This window comes from Lactuca saligna, chromosome 9 (genome assembly GCF_052625555.1).
Source record: "Lactuca saligna cultivar CGN05327 chromosome 9, ASM5262555v1, whole genome shotgun sequence".
In the NCBI taxonomy this organism is placed as follows: domain Eukaryota; kingdom Viridiplantae; phylum Streptophyta; class Magnoliopsida; order Asterales; family Asteraceae; genus Lactuca; species Lactuca saligna.
Genome location: NC_136425.1, coordinates 36,996,615 through 37,018,116, shown reverse-complemented (window position 1 = coordinate 37,018,116; position 21,502 = coordinate 36,996,615). Strand labels below are relative to the sequence as shown.

General features: G+C 40.2%; 2 protein-coding genes across 2 annotated transcripts; one reads left to right on the top strand and one right to left on the bottom strand.

Annotated features, from left to right (window-relative positions):
* Positions 1–654: 654 nt before the first annotated feature.
* On the top strand, positions 655–3,325 carry LOC145014719 (putative methyltransferase At1g78140, chloroplastic). The gene is made up of 8 exons (XM_078973148.1): positions 655–899; positions 1,623–1,732; positions 1,836–1,976; positions 2,148–2,232; positions 2,322–2,515; positions 2,605–2,716; positions 2,824–2,931; positions 3,037–3,325. The coding sequence occupies exons 1-8, from the start codon at positions 720–722 to the stop codon at positions 3,175–3,177; spliced, it is 1,071 nt and encodes a 356-aa protein (XP_078829274.1). The 5' UTR covers positions 655–719; the 3' UTR covers positions 3,178–3,325.
* On the bottom strand, positions 3,219–5,878 carry UNE2 (Major facilitator superfamily protein). The gene is made up of 3 exons (XM_078973147.1): positions 5,353–5,878; positions 3,936–4,684; positions 3,219–3,812 (listed from the first exon to the last, which is right to left on the bottom strand). Exons 1-3 carry the CDS (start codon positions 5,638–5,640, stop codon positions 3,302–3,304), a joined length of 1,548 nt encoding a protein of 515 aa, XP_078829273.1. The 5' UTR covers positions 5,641–5,878; the 3' UTR covers positions 3,219–3,301.
* Positions 5,879–21,502: the final 15,624 nt, after the last annotated feature.

Below are 21,502 nucleotides of genomic sequence, written 5' to 3'. Positions count from 1 at the left end.
ATAATGACTTTTTAAAACCTAAAAGCACAAGTTTGTACCCTTCAACGGAAAAAAAATCATGAGCGACCATTTAAACTAATATACTAAACATTGTTGGGTTACACTGACAATAACCTCATATTATAATGTGATGTTGACGAATATTTATTGATCAGGTCGACTTTTATGACTATCAGTTCTCAAAAGCAACTTCTATGGTGGAAGCTCCCATCATCAATGACGATGACATAGAAGAAATTCCCCTATGGTGGTGGTTTTGAGATGTTGAAGGGAACATAGTGTCTTGATTTTTTTCGATTTTGAGATGTAATAGGGGAGTGGATGGTGGGGTGAAGGTATTTAATGGGTAAAAATTTTATAATTTGCAAATTAAACAACTTACAATGATAAAAAAAAATCTAAAAGATATATTTAAGCTATTTATTTAGGGTTAAAGACCAATAACGTAAAAAAATGAAAGTATAGGCCATATTTATCCAAAAGAAACTAATAGGGACTGAAATGATAACCTTTGATAAACATAAGGCCCATTTATGTAATTGTTTCTTTAACTAACTATTTTTGGCCGGCAATTATTTGCACACGTAACAACATGTTATTTTATTTGTAATTATTTAATTATTTAATTATTTAATTTTGGGTTATTTTTTCTTTTTCTTTTTCTTTTTGCGAAAAGACTGCAACTGAGCGAACAGACCACTCAATCGAGGTCCACCGAAATGGCGACGATGGTACCAAGCAACCTTTCGTTAGCTACGGTAGCGACTCGGTTTAGTAGTGGTATGTCAACTCGTTTTCTCGATAAACCTCCGTCGTTCATGGTGAATTCACCTCTTTATCGGAACTTTGCTGCAAAAGTCCGCGCGTCACCTGCAATCGCCACCGTCGAAACCGTCCTGGTATGTGTATGCATCTGAATTTTTGAGCGAGAATTGCGACCTGTGAATTTTCATGTAGTGATAGTGGATAACAAATGAATTTGGTTCATTAGACATTGAATGTGATTAAATGACTGAATTGCAGTGTTGGCCTCTGTATGGTTAGCCTTTCACTTCTGCTTAATTTTTTTTTTTAATTATCAATTTTAGGTTCTTAAACTGAATCGAGACAGTTGCTTGAGTTTTATCATTTATGCACTTTTTCAAAGAATCATTCAATTGGTTTTCGTTGTGATTCTTTTAATAAGATCAGTCTATTGCATTTGCATAGGTGTAGGACAATGATTCAAAGTGACGTAGATTTATCCCGATTGCTAGGTTATTATGCATAATCATTTTAACAAATATCACAAGTTATTTGCTAATTACTTGTAACACATTTGTTGATTAAGAAGGTTAATGTTAATCCATTTGATTTAGAAGTAACAAAATCGAATGGAACTTTTTGGTATTTGAAATAAGTATCACCTGCATCTAAACCAACATTACAAACTTAATGGTTGAAATAGAGAACAAGAAGGCTCTATAAAAGTTAAACCTGCAATTCTCTTACACTTAATACCAGATTACAGTCTTCCTATCTGTGTAACATTCAAATCATAAGCTCACTTCTTTGAAGGAAATGCTATTTTTCCTTACATCATTAACATTTTTCCTTCAATGATTCGTTTACTTTTTATGCAGGGAACCGATTTAAATGAACAAGAAGCAAATCCAAATCAAAAGAAGCAGGTATTGGCTTGCCCCATTTGTTATGACACATTAATATGGAATGGTGATCCAGTTTTCTCAGTGTGAGTTAATTTTCTTCAATCTTAAATCTTTATCTTTTTCTTTAACCATCTGTTTCACTTACTTTAAAATTTAATATATTCTTTCTGCAAATTCTTCTCACAGAGATTCAACCCCTGGATCTATCCTAAAATGTAGCACCTGTAAAAAGTCCTATAGTGGTAATGAAACACATCTTGATCTAACAGTAGCCAGTGGCACCAAAAAATATGGTGAATACAAGCCTGCTTCTTCTGAGCTTTTCAGGTATACTAAACATATAAAAACTAAAACTCATTATATATATATATATATATATATATATATATATATATATATATATATATATATATATATATATATATATATATATATATATATATATATATATATATATATATATATAACAAAAAAAAATAACTCATTTCTTGATCACAGGTTGCCTTTAGTATCATTCTTGTATGAAAGAGGCTGGAGACAGGCTTTTTCAATATCAGGTGGTTTCCCGGGCCCACAGCAGGAGGTGATATGATATATCTGTGTAATATGTTCTATTGAACATGTATTCTAAAAGAAAACTTGATTTAATTTTTTGTTCTTTATTTTCTACAGTTTGAAATGATGAAAGATTATCTTAATCCAGTAATTGGAGGAAGTATTATTGATGCTAGTTGTGGTAGTGGAATGTTCTCAAGGCTTTTTCAAAAAAGCGGGCTGTTTTCTCTTGTTGTTGCTCTAGATTATTCAGAGTCCATGTTAAAACAGTGTTATGACTTCATTAAGCAAGAGGAAAACATATCAAACGAGTACAATTACAAATCTAGTTTTTCATATATCACTTCTACATACTACACGTTTTATATCGTTTCTGATTAAAAAATAATGTGATTTTAAGGAACTTAATTTTGGTTAGAGCTGATATTGCACGACTCCCATTTGCCTCAAGTTCTATAGATGCTGTGCATGCTGGTGCAGCTCTTCATTGTTGGCCCTCACCATCTTCTGGGGTTAGCATTCTTTTTTACGGGCTATGCCTGTTACTGGTCTGACTGTATCAGATTCAGACTGTTTGATACCACAATTAGAAGTCTCTGATTCAGACTGTGTGGAACAGGTAGCTGAAATAAGTCGAATTTTACGGCCTGGAGGAGTGTTTGTTGCCACCACTTATATACTAGACGTCCCTTATCCATTGATGCCCTTTGTATCACCTATACGCGAGGTATGTATTCGGCTTTATGGATAATTAACAAAATTCAATTTATGAAAAATACAAATAATTTTTTTTTATTAAAACTAATGGATTGTTTTGATTTTGTTATTTTAGACTATCGGACAAGTATCAGGAAGCCGTATCTTTCTATCTGAAAGTGAACTTAAAGACTTGTGCAGAAGTTGTGGACTCGTAGATATTACATGTGTTAGAAACAGACAATTTGTTATGATCTCTGCCCGAAAACCCGCATGAACATGCCCGAATTGCCCGAGAATATCTTAAGATAACATATGCGAAAGAACTTTCAATTGTATATTATAAACTTTAAGGAAATTAAACTTCTCTTTGTATAAGTGTATAGAAGCTATATCAAATATCAACTATGAATCATATTTGCAAATGTCAATTGTCTATAAAGCAACAATTTTTCATCGCTTTCATCTAACACAACCGAATCATCTCCACCACCATACTCCATATCGATACTCGTTCTATCATCATGATCATCATCATCATTGAATCGGTACCTCGGTTTCTGTTCTTCTGATTCCGATTCCAGAGTTTCCATTTCGGCTTCTATAAGAGCTTCCATCTGGGCACGTTCTCGGTCTCTTGGGTACGTTCGATACAGAAAGGAATAGATGAAACAACACAATGTCATCGGAATCGCGATTGAAATGTAGAGGGCTTTAGCCAATGAGGTGGCGTTAACGCGATCGGTTTCGATGGTTTCGGATCCTTTTTCAATCGGTTTGTAACCGTAAACATGTTGGGCCAGGATTCCGACTATTGGAGGAGCAAATGACGATAGGATTGACTCGAATGATCGGTCTAATGCGTAGATGCTTGTTCGTGATTTCTCCGGAACAATCTCTGCAAAAATAGGACTGTAGACGTGTTTGGTATGATGGAATCAGGAAAGGAATGAAATTGCTCATGAACAAAGATCTAATCACAAAAAAAAAAAAAAAAGAAAAAAAAAAAGAAAAGAGAATAAGTAAGAACTTTACTTGTTTGTAGCCGGGCCGTTCCAAGAAATAAAAAAACCCGTGACAAACAACACGATAGCATGCGAAAACAAAGCCGAAGGATCGTCCTTCAATGCCAACAAAAGCAACGCCCCTAATGGAATCGCCGATGCCGAACTTATTTGGGCCAAAACAATCCTCCCGGAATTCGGATTCCGCTTCGATAAAATATCACCAACCCGGCCTCCAAACAACCCCCCAAACGAATTCCCAATCACAAATAAAGTCATCAAGAAAGCCGTATCCTTATGAGAGAAACCAACAAGTTCCAACCACATGGGTGCAAACGACAATGCCGACCACGGAAACGAACCCGTAACACCTTGAGCCACAATAATCTGAAAAGACCGAATATTAATGACGGATTTAGCCTCCCGGGCTAACTCTTTGACTTGGGATAATAAAGTTTGATTTTTTCCGACATTTTGAGGGGTTTTGGAATCTTTGAAACGTGGGTCGTCGGCGAAAAGGCGGACCATGATTCCGACGATGACACTGATGATTCCGACGAGATGAAAGGCGATTCGCCATCCGGAGATTCCGAGGAATGTGGTGGAGGCTAAAAGTAAGGAAAGGAGTCCACCGATGATTGAACCGAGGTTGCTTGTTAGTTGTAGCCACCCGAAAGCCATTCCACGGTTTTCATCATTGGTGGAATCGGCTACTAATGATTGGATTGCGGGTCCTACTATTGCAAGGCCGATTCCGTTCAAAGCTCTAGATATTGCAACCTGAAAAGAAAAGAAAAAAAAGCAGACCTTATGTATACAACACTTTATCCAGACAGACAGTTGCTTAATACAGAAAGAACGACTTAATAGAATAAGTACTCGGTTTAAGTCCTATTGGTTTAGGAACATGCACCTTTATGTTTATAAGCATGATTTAACTTAAAAGGAAAAAAAAAATCCCAAATTGGTTCCTTTAAAAGAAGTAATAATATGTTTTCGGAAGTCAAACATCAAACATGCACCATAAATACACAAGAATGCTTGTTACCATGAGCACAAAAACGTGCATTACTAGAAGTCATTTCACACATGTAAATACTTGGGAGGAAATCCCAAAGACCCTTAAATTCAAAACTTTTACACCTATAAAAATGCTTGCATTTACTACTTTTAGACCATTTAGAAGTCGAATATACTTCTAAACCACTATGAAAGTAGCATATTCTACGTACAAATATAGACATGTCTTTTATAGTCAAACGAAATTTTTCCCCAAATTCAATTTTTTTTGTCTCGATGACAAATTCGAGACAAATGCATCATTTGATTCTGATTATCTGATAAAGCCTGTTCACTTTCATACCCAAATTCAAACACCCCTTAATCATTAATAGATGATAAAATTAAGGAATTGAACAATCTAAAAGCGAAAAAATTGAGTAATTTACCTGAAAAAATGAGGAAGATAATGCAACGAGGAAAGTAGCGGCGGCCCAAAGGAAAGCACCGTAAGCTATGATGTGAGCACGGTTATGGCGCATCGCCAAGTACGCCGCGAGAGGGAAGCAGGACGCCTGAACGATTGATCGGAAAAGGGTCAACGATCCCAACCGAGTAGGGTCAGCGTGGAGCTCTTCTCCAACCTCCTTGTAAACTCCCGGTAACAATGACTCGTCAGCTCTTTCCATTATTCCGGCGAGGTTGACCAGTATCAGCGTCACCGTCTCCGGCGTCATTGCTTGATTCTATGAGATGGGTAATTTTTCAAAATTGAGCAAAGAAAATCCCCAAAAGGGGAAGGTGAATTGAAGGATCAACCGATTGAAGTTTCTTGAATGTTGACGGTGGTCGGAACTTTTGACTAAAGAGTCATTGACTGGGTGTCGATTATCCCAAAACACCATTGTTTCAGATTGACCATTTCTTCTTTTCCAATCCCAATAGTTACGATGGCTGTTGTTGCGACAATGTCAACAGATATTTATAACTTTTAAAATATAAAAAAAGTTATTAAGAAAGGTAACTAAATATCGTCAAATTATTTATAACGTTTAAGATACGAAATAAGTTTTCAAAAAGATAATCAAATATTCATAGAATTTAGGATTTAAAGTCAAACTGATCGTGTATGCAATTGATTGATATGATAAAATAGACAAGATATAAGTTTGGATTAAATACTGATAACTATCTTATACAATGCTTAATGGAATAAGCTCGTGATAGAGTTTTGGGCCTGGGTTGCATACGTTGGACCTACCTGGTGGTATGTTGAGTGCACGTGGTCAGCGCCATGTTTTTGGTCAACATCAGAGTACACTGGGTGTACTCTCTTGGTACGCAAGGCATACTCCGTTGGGAAGAGATATTAACTTTTGGACCTTGACCAATTAACTTTGACCAAGTTGGACCTTGAGGGTATTTGGGGGAGTTTAATTGTGTTTGGTCTTTTGACTGGAGTAGGTGTTGGTTTTAAAGTTGGGATTCGGAGTTGGGACCTCATCACCTTTTGTTCGGTTTGTGAGGTGAGTTTTTCTCACTGTACTTTCGGGTCAAAGGCACCAAGGTCGGCACATTGGATTGTTATCCTGGTTTATCGCATGTTGGTATGATGTAGTGATCTGTTAGATCTGTATCCTGGTATATAGGATGATGTTATGCTTAGCGATCTGTAAGATCTGCCTAATTGTCTGTTGACAGGTTATATGTTTAGCTGTGTATATTTCTCCGTGGTGTGGGTGGGTTGAGACTATACTGCTTTGTGTTGTCACTCAACAAACCTGGTAATGTTTATATCGATATGTTGTTATGTTATATGTGTTTTGGGTATATATATGTTGACATATTGTGTGTGGTTGGGTTGAGGTGTTCCTACTATGTGCTAAAGGCCATAAGACCTAGGGAGTCCGAGATAGACTGCATGCCTGAGGGTCGTACCAGTCAGGCTGAAGGCCCGCAGAATGTTCCAGATAGGCTGAAGGCCCAATGAGGTGTACTAGTCATGATGAAGGTTCTGTGAGCGTAGCAGATAGACGGTAGGCCGGTGGGGTGTTCCAATCAGGCTGAAGGCTCTGCGAGCGTACCAGATAGACTGTAGGTTGGTGGGGCGTTCCAGACAGGCTGAAGGCTCTGTATGCATGTTGTTTATTTGTTATTATGTTTATGTGCTGGAACTTTGGGGGAATTCACTAAGCTTCGTGCTTATAGTTTGGGTTATGTTTCTAGGTAACTCAGTGGACAGTGACAGGACGAAGACGTGACCGTACACATCCTTGGTTTTACAACTGATTGGATCTTGGGAGACTTTGATTTTAAATAATGTTTTAGAAATAATAGTTTGTAAACACTTTTATTAATAAATGGGTCGCTTTTGAAATGTTTAAATTTGTTGAAATTTTTGGGCTGTTACATTAATCCATCCGAAAAAAATTCCATACGCTCTCTCTCTCTCTCTTTATGTCTCTATCTCTCTCTCTTTCTCTCTCTCTCACACACACACACTCTCTCTCTATCTATCTATATATCTCTTTGTGAACGATTTGTCAACCTATTTCCTAAGGATTGGAGAATTTCATATAAACCTTAGTTTGGGTTTCATCATTTTGCTTTTGGTGTTGTGAGTCTAATTCCCTTATTGGGGTGCTACATTGGATCCTTCATCCATAGCAATGAACTGGAAGTCACAAGATCACAGTCAAACAATAAAGAGGTTACTAGTTCTTTATTTTTGTTGATTTTTAAATTATGTTGCTATAACTAGTAAAACCTAGATTCTAGGATGCATGTACACTTAGATAAATCTCTTAATTGTTTCTGCTACCTTAGATAGTGTACTTGATGCTAATAATTCCCAACACATGTTGTGTCCTTTACTAACTTGTTTTCTTTCTTTGTTTGTCACTCTTCATTTGTCTCTATTGATAAAGGACAACATACTTTCAACCTATAGCTTTAAGTCTTTAACCACTGGCACATAGGTATTTCCAAGGCTCATTCTTCGCGGAAACATCACAACAATAATATGACACACCTGACTTATAATAAATCTTTACTGAAAAATAAGCATTACAATTGTTTTGTGTTTATTGAATTTGTTTTGACTTTTCAAAAATAATATATATATATATATATATATATATATATATATATATATATATATATATATATATATATATATATAACTTATACTTATATTCATCCTCTCTAGAAGTATACTACACATATTGTGACCTACCATATATGCATTCATTTCAAATAACTTAAGGACTTTGTTATAAGTATGGTGTCTAAATTACATAAAATATTACCAAATAACACCAACAAAATTAAGTTACATATAATCAACATAACTTACTGCAATTCATGGACCCAAAATTTTATTTACTAACAAAATTAAGTTAAAAACAAAAAAGATATATCTTAAACATCTACCACTTTGTACAAAAACTATGAGGAATGGATATTAACCGTTTTGGTCTATGACAACTCATGTGAAAGTTTTCACATTAGTTGTTATCAAACCAACACATAGATAAACATTTCTAGATATTTTTTAGAAAGTAAGCTTCAGCTAGACACATCTTCAAATATCAACGTAAAATGGCTCCATTTTCAGTTAATAAGCATCAAGCATCGTTCAACTGATATACCATCCATTGTTGTAGTGGCCTGCATACACTAAGTTGGTTAAATGATGATATATTGAGTACTCATCTGTAACTTCAAATCTATATGACTAGTGGTAGTAAAGATCATATATCATGAACACCTCAAAGGGCATCTCCATTCCTCTTGGTTTGATGAAAACTCGAACACAAATAACTTAAATATTTTATGAACACAACATCAACATAAATAACAAGTCTCAACCAAAATGGCTTGGTGTCCTCGGATCGTCTTAGATGCCAATCTGACCACGATGTCTATAAGGACATCTTAGACGCCTTGAGGGACGCTCAAACCTTATTCCATCTTACAATGCTCTTTTTGTTTGTAGGTTTTGTCCCTACAATCATATTTGATTACCTGCACATGTTGTTCAACAATTCGTCAATGTAGGGATATTTTTAGGCAAATACATATCAATTCAACTCATTAATAGCCTTTTATTATGTTCCCAAAATTAGGGATGAGATTTAGAACCGGAAAACCGGACCGGAACCGGAACCGAACCGGAACCGGACCCGTTAGAACCGGAATATATAGAACCGGGTCCGGTTCCGGGTTTAAAAATTGGCTTTATCCGGGTTCCGGGTAATCCGGGTTTGGGTCCATTGGGTCCGGGTAAAACGGGTCTAAAATCCGGAACCGGTTTTTGGAACCGGAACCACTTTTAGGGCCGGAACCACTTTTTGTGAAACGTTTACAAGATGTATATCTTATTCGTTTCAACTCCAATTGACATATGGTTTTTTCCAACATGTAGTTTAGAGTTTGTACATGATTCTAGACTATAAATTTTTCATTTTTAGTTTTATATTCATTGACTTACAGTCCTCAAAAGTTGAGATACCAAAGCTGAAAGTTTTTAGTTTTTTAGTTTTTTTGTATTCGGTGAAAGTTTTAAAGCATGCATATCTAATTCGTTTGAAGTCGGATTGACATGTGGTTTTTTTTCAACTTCTAGTTTACAGTTTGTGCATGAGTTTAGACTATAATTTTGTCATTTTTGGGTTAACATTCAATGATTTACAGTCCTCCGAAGTCGGGATATCAAAACTGAAAATGTTTTTGTACTTTGTATTATGTGAAAATATTAACACAGGTATATCTCATTCGTTTAAATTCGGATTGACATGCGGGTTTTTCCAGAGTGTATTTTAGACTTTATACATGATTTTGGACTCTAATTTTGTTAATTGTGGTTTCGTATTCAATAAGTTACAGCCCCCCAAAGTGGAGATATCAATATGAAATTTTTCAAAGTTCAACCCACTAAGTTGTAAGTAATTACCAAAAATTCCGGTTTTTTCGGGTTTTCGGGTCTAAACCCACTTTATCCGGTTCCAACCTACCCACTTTGATGTTTCCGGGTTTTCCGGTTCTAGACCCACTTTACCCGGAACCATACCCGGAACCGAACCGGAACCGGTTCCTATATACCGGTCCGGTTTCCGGTTCTATAAAATCCCGTTAACCGGTTCCGGGTTTTCCGGGTCCGGGTCCATCGGGTCCGGGTTTGGACCCACTTTCATCCCTACCCAAAATGGTATGATAAACTGTTTATCTCTAACATCAAATTCATCTGGGTGGTGGCAGTAAAGATCATATGGTATTCATTTCTTTTTCCAAGGACTTCTTCTAGTAATGGACATGAACACCTCAACATACATCTTCATTATATGTTGGTTTGATAAAAACTCTAACATAAATAATATGAATATTTTATGAGCACAATATCCACAAAATAACAAGTCTAAAACAACATCCTAACATTTTTTAATACCCTTCTTCAAAAAGACTGATATTCGAAGATATATTTCAAGATAAAAAGAAAAATAGATATACTCCATTGACTTACGAACTTGTCCTCAAGTACCTATGAGTTTTGCACTTGTTCTTATTAGTTTAAAACGTGTTCTTGGTTATATAATAATTGACTTATGTGTTGTATAGTGTCTCGAAATAGATCATATATGTTTTTAAGGCCTCTATAATAATTAAAATAAGAGAAAGTACATGCTAAGAGTTTCGAACTTATTCATACTATGAGTTTTGGATATGTTTTTTATGAGTTTCAGACTTAAAAATTGTTTTTTCCCTTGTATAATTTCAAAAACGGGATAGATACAAAAAGCTTACTTGAGTTGTATCACCTTTTGAATCAAAACCTTGAGCGGATTGTTGTAGGGCTTAGAGGGGCCATAACCCAAGGCCCCAACTTTTTTGTATTCTTACGGGTTAATGACCTATAAAGGTAACAAACTTTGGACTTGGTCCACATTTAGGTAATTATGTTTTTTTCGTTCACATTTGACCATTGAACTTGTTTGACCTGTTCAAAATAGGGTAATATGACTTGTAATTACAGTAATATTACCCAATTATGAACAAGTCAAACAAGTTTATTGGTTAAATGTGTACGAAAAAAACATGGTCACCTAAATATGGACAAAAACCAAAGTTTCTTACCCGCTTTGGTAATATTAGACAAGAACCGTCTCAGAGACTATGCCTTGGGACCAGTCTCCGATAGTCAATGAACAATTAGGTTAGGCTTGGTTTAACCAAGTCCAACCCTGACTAGTCATGAGTTAAGTTGTGTTGCTAGGTCTTTAAAGCACATACAACCTAGCCCCTTAAGCATACACAACCTAACCCTTAACTAGTTGTTCCTAAACTGATTAGCTCAAGACTTGATCGTTTCCTCATGCATAAAGACCGGACAACCTAATTTCATGTCACATTAATGGATCTTATGACTACTTACACTTAACATAAATTACCAAATATTACCAAAATGGGTAATGAACTTTGGTTTTTGTCCATATTTAGGTAACCATGTTTTTTTCGTACACATTTGACCGTTAAACTTGTTTGACCTGTTCATAATAGGGTAATGTTACTGCTAATTACCAGTCATATTACCTTATTTTGAACACGTCAAACAAGTTCAATGGTCAAATGTATACAGAAAAAACATGGTTACCTTAATATGAACAAAAACCAAAATTCGTTACCTTTCTAGTTCATTACCCTACTCTTACTATATTTTTCCGTAATATTAAAATACAAAATAAAGTTTTTGTTGTTACCATGACAAGAAAAAAAAATGACGATACTCACTCCTCACATCCATTTTAATTATTTATCATTCTTATAAATTTATAATAAAAAATTAAATAAATATATATAGAATAATAATTTATTTTATCTTAATTATATTAGGCTACACGGTGTGGGTTCGACATTAGGCTCAGCGAGCTTGGCGCACACCAGGCCATATCGAGCTCGGCTTGGCAACTTGATGACCAAATGCCGAGTTTGGGAAATTGATTTGACCAATCAGATGGTTAGAAATGGCTACATAAATCATTTTACAACTCAAATATTTTCTCTCAAAATGTCTTCTTCATCGTCTTCATCGGGCATGTTTGATGCCTTGCTTGAGACGACCATAAAGGTCATTCAGGAGGCGGAATAGAAGGTCGAAGAAGTACGACAATAAAATGCAGAGAATGCACGTCGGAGGAAGAGAAGATACATACAAATATGTCGTGATGCGGCTAATGAATGTTGTAACATCCGGATTCCCAGGTATATTATTCTAATATTTTTATTTTTGGAATTTATGAAGGAACTCGGCGAGTTGATGCTTAGACTCGCCGAGTAGGGTCGCGGATTATCATCCGGGTTCACGACTGGACTCGGCGAGTCCATTAGTGGGGGAGAATTGTAACATTTGGATTCCCAGGTATATTATTCTAATATTTTTATTTTTGGAATTTGTGAAGGAACTCGGTGAGTTGATGCATAGACTCACCGAGTAGGGTCGTGGATTATCATCCAGGTTCGCGACTGGACTCGACGAGTCCACGCTGTTTAATGAAACCCTAATCCCCCGGGGGTTGGAGCCTATTTAAGGGCACTCATACCCATTGCGGCTACCATTCCCTTGAGAGAACCCTAAGTGAGCTAAATCGTTTGGGAGGAAGGAGAAGCTATATTTGATCTATCTATATTTGGTTTAGCAAGAAGAAGGTGATCAAGAGAAAGAGGAGACTGAAGGAGGTGTGGTTCTAGTGGTTTCAGAGTCTTGAGACTTCAACTTGAGGTATTTATTTGGACCTTCTTCGGTTTTGGTATTTATTCTTAGAGTTAGGGTTTTCTAACCTCTTTTGAGGATGGTTATGTGGAGAAATTGGTCCCTTATCGAGTTTATGCTTTGGATCTGGACTCAAAGAGGTCCAGAGATCATAACCCTTGGAGCTTTATGAGTTGTCTTGGGAGTTATGAGCTTAGAATGTCATTTTTGGGGCTAAATCACCAAATGAGACCATCTAGATGATATATGAGTGTTAAGGTCTGGACTTTACGTGATTATTATGCTTGGGAAGGCCATATCTATAGATTAGAGGAACAGATCTGACCTCAGGAGGTCAATGGAGTTTGTGCATGGCATGTACTCGCCGAGTTGTTCTTGAGACTCAGTGAGTTGAGTCGGGGTGGCCCCACGATTCATACCTGGGTACTCGTCAAGTAAAGGGAGGGACTCTACGCGTTAAACAAGGCTAAAGAGTTAGTGGACACATGTGGACTCACCGAGTTACCCAAGTGCACTCGACGAGTCGGGTCAAAGTTTGATCGTTGACTTTGGTTGACTTTTAGGGTTTGGTCAACAATGAGGGCCTTTGAGCCAAAGGAGGGGTAAAATGGTATTTTACCCTTCTGAGGGTGCCTAGAGAAGGTTGAGTCTAGTTATGAGAGTTATATTTATGAGAGTATTACTTTATGTGTTTAAGCAGAGGCTAGATTGTATTTCTACCGGGTCAGTTATTTACTGGGACATCTGAGGTGAGTCTTCTCGCTATACTTTACCTTGAGTGGTAATTAGAGTTATGTGACAGAGTTATTGTATGCTATTATGTGATGTGTTGTACTGCATTATTTCTATGTGGTTTATATCATGTGTATAGCAGAGTATATCATAGTTAGAACCAAAAGGTTCACAGAGTTAGGACGAGAGGGTCCACAGAGTTAGGGCCCACGCGCCCACAGAGTTATAGCCTCGAGTGGCTAGTATGTGTTATGTATGGTATTTTGGGGAAATCACTAAGCTTTATGCTTACAGTGTTATGTGTTATGTGTTTCAGGTACCAGTGATGATCGCAGGAAGGCGCCGGCATGATTCGTACACACGCATGGATTTTTATGTATTTTGATCTTGGAAAATATTTTGTGAAAAAAAATGATACAATGGGATTTTGTTGATAAATGTGTTTGGAAAAATGTGTTTAAAAATGTGAAAATTTGTTCTAAATTTTGTGGTGTTACAATTTGGTATTAGAGCCTTGGTTTGAGGGTTTCGGATGCATCTTCGGGCATATCTGAACTCAAACTGAGGATTTAAGGGAAAATTTTGATAATAAAGTAAATTCTTTTTTAAAAGGAGTAAAAAGAGTTTTGAAACAAACAGAGCAAAGTCGTGTGTACGATCGGCCATCGCCCGTACGGTGATTTCCCAAAATACCCTTACAATAAGTTGTAAAAGAAATGTTATGCTATGCTATATGATGAATTATGATATGCATGTTAGAGTAAGACTAGGTATTCTTATTAGGACTAGAGTGGCCTGATATATGATGCCTTAGTTTAGGGATTTTGCTATTAGGAATGCTTGAGAGTGTTGAGATAGCAGCAAGGATCTTATGAGAGATTTGCTAGTGAGTGGCACATGATTAGAGAGAATAGCGTACTTGGGATTTGGTGCTCTGGGAGGAGGACTTGGTGTGAATGCTGAGTCGGTGTGGTCGGTAGTATTGGGCCCGTACTATCGAAGGCACCGGGTCAGTGCGCAACCCAAGTAAGAATCCTTAGGGTACCAGAGATCAAGTAGGATTAGGATATCGAGTGTGTGTACGTCCAAGCAAATTACTGATATTTTGTGTTGTATTTCAGAGAGGCATCATGGTAGGGACATGTCACAGGACAGGGACCAGTGGAGGGGGTGTGAGCGATGAGGGCTCCGCCAGATGATTCATGATAAGGTGGTTGCTGCCATCCACGACGAGATTCCAGAGATGTTCGGGTCTATTAAGACCACCCTGATAGATACATTCGATGAGAGATACACTACTCTTTCTGAGGTTGTTGTTGTAGCGGCCATTGCAGCTGTAGCTGTGGCTAGACCGCAGGGTGGTGATGCGTTACTATTTCGGGAGTTCAGCAACCCAAAACCACCGATCTTTGATGGGACCCAGGACCCAATTGCGGCGATGAGGTGGATATCAGACATAGAGGGATGTTTCTTTACTTGCTCATCTCCTGAGCATTTGAGGGTCCGATTCGTGCTGAACCAGCTTCGCTTGGGAGCGAAGGATTGGTGGAAGTTTGTGACGGCGCATTATTCGCCCGCTGAGCTTGCTGCAGTGACTTGGGAGAGGTTCACTGCTATGTTCCGAGATGAGTACGTTCCCCAGGTGGAAAGGGAGCGTTTGGCCCAGGAGTTTTTGACCCTCAAGCAGGGTACTGATTCTGTTACGGTGATTACGAGGTTGTTCCATGAGCGGGCGATGTTTTGCCCAGAGTATGTGTCCTCCGAGCAGGCACGTATGAGCCGCTACCTGAGCATTTAAAGAGGGATATACGGGAGTTCGTGGCGAACTCGACGTGTCGGACATTTGCTGAGCTTCAGGCAAATTCCCGGAAGAGGGAGATAGAGCTGGAGACCCAGGCTAGGGAGGATGCTAAGTCTCAGGCGAGGGATCGGCGACCGGCACAGTCTCAACCGGCAGCCAAGCGGGTCAAGCCTGCTGATTCGCGATCTGGGAGTCAGAAGGGCCGCACTTGTGGCAAGTGCGGCAAAAGCCACGAGGGGGTGTGCAGAGCGGGGTCTTGCTACAAATGTGGCAAGGAGGGGCATATGGCCAAGGATTTCCCCAAGGGGTTTGCAGTATGCTTTCACTACAACCAGACTGGACACCGCAAGGTAGAGTGTCCACAATTACGAGGGACTACCCAAGGATCACCTCAGAGATCTGCCCCTGTTGCTATCAGAGCTACTGAGAGCCGGCCAGTAAAGGACGAGGTACCGAAGGCACGAGGGAGAGCCTTCCAGTTAACTGCGGAGGAGGTCCGTGTAGCGCCCGATGTCGTGGCTGGTATGTATTCTTTCATATATTTACTTTTATGTTGAGTTATTGTGCTTATAATATGATATGCGTAGGTACTTTTCTTGTGAATTCTGTACCAGCCTTGGTGTTATTTGACTCGGGTAAGAGTCGGTCTTTTGTATATTTGGCTTTTAGTCAGCACATCAGTATTAGTCGAGAGGTGATGAGTCAACCTCTGAGAGTTTCCATAGCTGACGAGAGAGCGGTGTATGCCACCGAGGTGATCCGAGGTTGTGTACTCGAGATTTTTGACGTCAAGTTCCCGATTGATTTAGTTCCTATTGCGATGGGAGATATCTGTGTCATCGTGGGCATGGACTAGTTGAGCAAGTTTGGAGCAGTTATCGACTGCGAGAGACAGCTGGTGACCATACGAGACCCTAGTGGGGGAGTTCTTACCGTATACGGCGAGGGTACGCGTTCTAGGTCAACATTTTGTTCAGCTGCTAGAGCGAGACAGAGTCTACAGCAGGGTTGTAAGGGATTTGTAGCATATGTGATGGATACGAGGGTTGGTTCAGAGAGACCGAGTTTAGTTGATGAGGTTCTGATAGTACGTGAGTTCCCGGATGGATTTCCAGAAGAGTTACCAGGTGTGCCTCCCAAGAGGCAGGTTGAGCTCAGCATCGAGTTGGTTCCGGGTGCTGCGCCTATCGCCAAGGCACCTTATCGCCTTCCGCCTCCAGAGATGCAAGAGTTATCCTTGCAGCTTCATGAGCTACTGGGGAAGGGGTTTATTCAGCCGAACAGTTTGCCATGGGGAGCGCCTATCCTTTTTTTAAGAAGAAGGATGGCTCACGCTGAATGTGCATTGATTACACGAAATTTAATAAGCTGACGGTCAAGAACCGTTACCTGTTGCCGAGGATCGATGATTTATTCGATCAGTTACAGGGAGCATCATGGTTCTCCAAGATCAATTTGAGGTCGGGATATCATCAGGTGAGGGTGCGAGATGAGGACATCCAGAAGATAGCGTTATGGACTCGTTACAGGCATTACGAGTTCGTGGTGATGCCTTTCGGGCTCACCAATGCGCCGACAGTGTTCATGGACCTCATGAATAGAGTATGTAGGCCGATGTTGGATCGCTCGGTGATCGTGTTCATTGACGACATATTGGTGTATTCGAGATCCAAAGAACAACATGAGGAACATCTGAGAGAGATCCTCAGAGTTTTGAGATCGGAGAGGCTTTACGCCAAATTCTCCAAGTGTGATTTTTGGTTACGAGAGGTCCAGTTCTTAGGGCATCTCGTTGACCAGAAAGGTATATTGGTCGATCCGGCCAAGATTGAGGCGGTGATGAGTTGGGAGGTGCCGAGGTCACCTACAGAGATCAGGAGTTTCCTAGGATTGGCAGGCTATTATCAGAGATTTATCAGGGATTTCTCCAAGATCGCCATGTCACTCACCAAGTTGACCCGGAAGGGCATTGCTTTCTCATGGGGACCAGAGCAGTAGGCCTCCTTTGAGACACTTCGTCAGAGGTTATGCGAAGCCCCGTTGTTAGCCCTTTCGGAGGGAATGGAGGACTTCGTGGTATATTGTGATGCACCGATATCAGGGTTGGGAGCGGTGCTTATGCAGAGGGGGCACGTGATAGCATATACATCGAGGCAGCTGAAGCTTCATGAGGCAAGGTATCCCACCCACAATTTAGAGTTGGGGGCAGTGGTGTTCACCCTCAAGATCTGGCGTCACCATCTGTATAGGGTCCGGTGTACCATATACACGGATCACAAGAGCCTGAAGTACTTGATGGATCAGCCCAGCCTGAACATGCGGCAGAGAAGATGATTGGATGTGGTGAAGGATTACGATTGTAAGATCCTGTACCACCTGGGTAAGGCTAACGTGGTGGCCGATGCCCTAAGCCGTAGGACGGAGAGCGTCCCGATGCGAGAGATTTGTATGAGATTGAAAGTGATGACTCCGGTGTTGGACACCATTCGAGAGGCCCAGGCTGAGGCTGTGAGACCAGAAAACCAAAAGAGGGAGCGAGTTATCGTGCAGGTATCAGAGTTCGTTACCGATAGCCGGGGACTTATGACATTTCAGCGTCGGATTTGGGTACCGTTTATGGGCGGAACGCGTACCATTTTCATGGAAGAGGCACGTCGATCGAAGTTCTCGATCCACCCTGGGGCCACTAAGATGTATTTGGACCTATAGAGGGAGTATTGGTGGCCCTGTATGAAGAGGGATGTTGCGTGGTTCGTTGAGAGGTGCCTAACTTGTCGTCGGGTTAAGGCCGAACACCAGAGACCGCATGGTAAGTTGCAGCCGTTAGAGGTTCTTGAGTGGAAGTGGGAACATATCACTATGGACTTTATCACCAAATTGCCAAGCACTGCGAGGGGAGTCGATGCAATTTGGGTGATTGTAGACCGATTGACGAAGAGCGCTCATTTCCTTGCTATCAACGAGAGCTCTTCCGCAGAGAAATTGGCAGAGATGTACGTGAGGGAGGTGGTATCGCGGCATGGAGTGCGGATCTCAATTGTATCAGATCGAGATGTGTATTTCACTTCCAGATTCTGGAAGAAATTTCATGAAGAGTTGGGTACGAGGCCTCATTTTAGTACCGCATACCACCCACAGACCGACGGGCAAAGCGAGCGGACGATCCAGACGCTCGAGGAAATGCTCCGAGCGTGTGTGCTGGCTTTCGGCGGGAGTTGGGACACATATTTTCCTTTGGCAGAGTTTTCCTACAACAACAACCATCATTCGAGCATTGGTATGCCACCCTTTGAGCTTTTGTATGGGAGGAGGTGTCAGGCCCCCATTTGTTGGGGAGAGGTAGGGCAACGTGTGATGGGTAGTACGGAGATTGTGCTACAGACGACGGAGCAGATACAGCAGGTCAGACAGAGGTTGTTGACCGCTCAGAGTCATCAGAAGAGTTATGCGGATAGGCGTCGGTCCGAGCTCGAGTTTCAGGTCGGTGACTTCGTACTCTTGAAGGTCTCTCCTTGGAAAGGAGTGATCTGATTCAGGAAGAGGGGCAAGTTGGGGCCTTGGTATATTGGACCTTTTAGGGTGATTGCGAGAGTAGGCAGGTAGCCTACCGTTTGGAGCTACCCGCGGAGTTGGGTCAGATTCACGACACTTTTCACGTGTCGCAGTTAAGAAAGTGTATAGCCGACAAGTCAGCAGTGGTACCATTAGAGGATATTCAGTTGGATGTAGGCCTGAACTATGTTGAGAGACCGGTGGCAATTAGACATTGGAAGGTTAAGGTTCTGACGAACAAGGAAGTGCCTTTGGTGCAGGTGCAGTGACAGCATAGGAAAGGGTCAGAGCTGACTTGGGAGCCGGAGCGCGAGATGTGTGAGTAGCATCTAGAGTTGTTTGCAGAATGAGAGTTCGAGGGCGAAGTCTGATTCTAGTGGGGGAGAATTGTAACATTCGGATTCCCAGGTATATTATTCTAATATTTTTATTTTTGGAATTTGTGAAGGAACTCGGTGAGTTGATGCTTAGACTCACCGAGTAGGGTCGCGGGTTATCATCCGGGTTAGCGACTGGACTCGGCGAGTCCACGCTGTTTAATGAAACCCTAATCCCCCGGGGGTTGGAGCCTATTTAAGGGCACTCATACCCATTGCGGCTACCATTCCCTTGAGAGAACCCTAAGTGAGCTAAATCGTTTAGGAGGAAGGAGAAGCTATATTTGATCTTTCTATCTTTGGTTTAGCAAGAAGAAGGTGATCAAGAGCAAGAGGAGACTGAAGGAGGTGTAGTTCTAGTGGTTTCAGAGTCATGAGACTTCAACTTGAGGTATTTATTTGGACCTTCTTCAGTTTTGGTATTTATTCTTAGAGTTAGGGTTTTCTAACCTCTTTTGAGGATGGTTATGTGGAGCAATTGGTCCCTTATCGAGTTTATGCTTTGGATCTGGACTCAAAGAGGTCCAGAGATCTTAACCCTTGGAGCTTTATGAGTTGTCTTGGGAGTTATGAGCTTAGAATGTCATTTTTGGGGCTAAATCACCAAATGAGACCATCTAGATGATATATGAGTGTTAAGGTCTGAACTTTACGTGATTATTATGCTTGGGAAGGTCGTATCTATAGATTAGAGGAAAAGATCTGACCTCAGGAGGTCAATGGAGTTTGTGCATAGCATGTACTCGCCGAGTTGTTCTTGAGACTCGGTGAGTTGAGTCGGGGTGGCCCCACGATTCATACCTGGGGACTCGTCAAGTAAAAGGAGGGACTCAACGTGCCTAAAGAGTTAGTGGACACATGTGGACTCGCCGAGTTGCCCAAGTGCACTCGACGAGTCGGGTCAAAGTTTTACCGTTGACTTTGGTTGACTTTTAGGGTTTGGTCAACAATGAGGGCCTTTTAGCCAAAGGAGGGGTAAAATGGTCCTTTACCCTTCTGAGTGTGCCTAGAGAGGATTGAGTCTAGTTCTGAGAGTTATATTTATGAGAGTATTACTTTATGTGTTTAGGCGGAGCTAGATCATATTTCTACCGAGTCAGTGATTTACCGGGACATCTAAGGTGAGTCTTCTCACTATACTTTACCTTGAGTGGTAATTAGAGTTATGTGATAAAGTTATTGTATGCTATTATGTGATGTGTTATACTGCATTATTTCTATGTGGTTTATATCATGTGTATATCAGAGTATATCAAAGTTAGAACCGAAAGGTTCACAGAGTTAGGACGAGAGGGTCCACAGAGTTATAGCCTCGAGTGGCTAGTATGTGTTATGTATGGTATTTTGGGGAACTCACTAAGCTTGATGCTTACAGTGTTATGTGTGATGTGTTTCAGGTACCAGTGATGATCGCGGGAAGGCGCCGACATGATTCGTACACACGCATGGATTTTTATGTATTTTGATCTTGGGAAATATTTTGTGAAAGGAAGTTATGATACAATGGGATTTTGTTGATAAATGTGTTTGGAAAAATGTGTTTAAAAATGTGAAAATTTATTCTAAATTTTGTAGTGTTACAAACGACTCATGCATGCTTATTTTGTTGAGGATGCCACGTTTCAAGGATATTTTTTGTCATTGATTCTATATGCATAAAGCTTTGTTTTTGCGTATCATCAACGATGTCACGACAACGTGTCCATTTTTTCAGCAAAAGTGGATTGCTAGATTTACAGTTGGTTTTACTCCTATAAAAAAATGCACCCCTGCACTTTGTCAATTAGCGTATGTAACTTTCCCCGATGCACTAGATGAGAAACTTAGGATGTTCAGATGTACTGCACGAAATAGATTTCATAAATTTTGCAAGTATGTCATGATACTATATGGTCCACGATATCTGCGCAAACCTACTCGTAGTGACATCCAACAGTTGTATGCTCATCATTCAAATGTGCACGACTTTCCTGGAATGTTGGGAAGCCTAGATTGCCTCCACTGGGCATGGGTGTAACACTCGGTTCCAAGGTATTTATTATTTGAACCCTGGTTATTAAGTTATATGCAAATTTGGTCTCAAAGGGTGGGAGTGTAAATTTTGGGCGGAGGTCAGCACGTTAGGCGTACTCCTAGTACACTCGGCGTACGCTGTCCAGGGACAAACCCTATTTTTTAGGGTTTAGAGCTTATTTAAACATCATTATGGACTCAAGACATTTCCCTTCACCAGCCTCATTCCCTCTAAAGATGACCCATGAAACCCTAACCATCTTTGGTGCATTCTTGAGCTATTAGTTGACTTTTGGCCCTTTTGGTGCATTAGAAGAAGAAGAGGCTTGGTGGTGGTGCATTGTTGGAGTTGGAGCCTA

What these genes read in the sequence shown, in the direction of transcription:
- LOC145014719 (XM_078973148.1), top strand. Translation starts at nt 720, where the DNA reads ATGGCGACGATGGTACCAAGCAACCTTTCGTTAGCTACGGTAGCGACT. An exon ending in CCACCGTCGAAACCGTCCTG is followed by an intron (nt 900 to 1,622) that starts GTATGTGTATGC and finishes CTTTTTATGCAG; the next exon opens with GGAACCGATTTAAATGAACA. An exon ending in TTGTATCACCTATACGCGAG is followed by an intron (nt 2,932 to 3,036) that starts GTATGTATTCGG and finishes TTGTTATTTTAG; the next exon opens with ACTATCGGACAAGTATCAGG.
- UNE2 (XM_078973147.1), bottom strand. Translation starts at nt 5,640, where the DNA reads ATGACGCCGGAGACGGTGACGCTGATACTGGTCAACCTCGCCGGAATA. An exon ending in TATCTTCCTCATTTTTTCAG is followed by an intron (nt 4,685 to 5,352) that starts GTAAATTACTCA and finishes TTTTCTTTTCAG; the next exon opens with GTTGCAATATCTAGAGCTTT. An exon ending in AACGGCCCGGCTACAAACAA is followed by an intron (nt 3,813 to 3,935) that starts GTAAAGTTCTTA and finishes ACACGTCTACAG; the next exon opens with TCCTATTTTTGCAGAGATTG.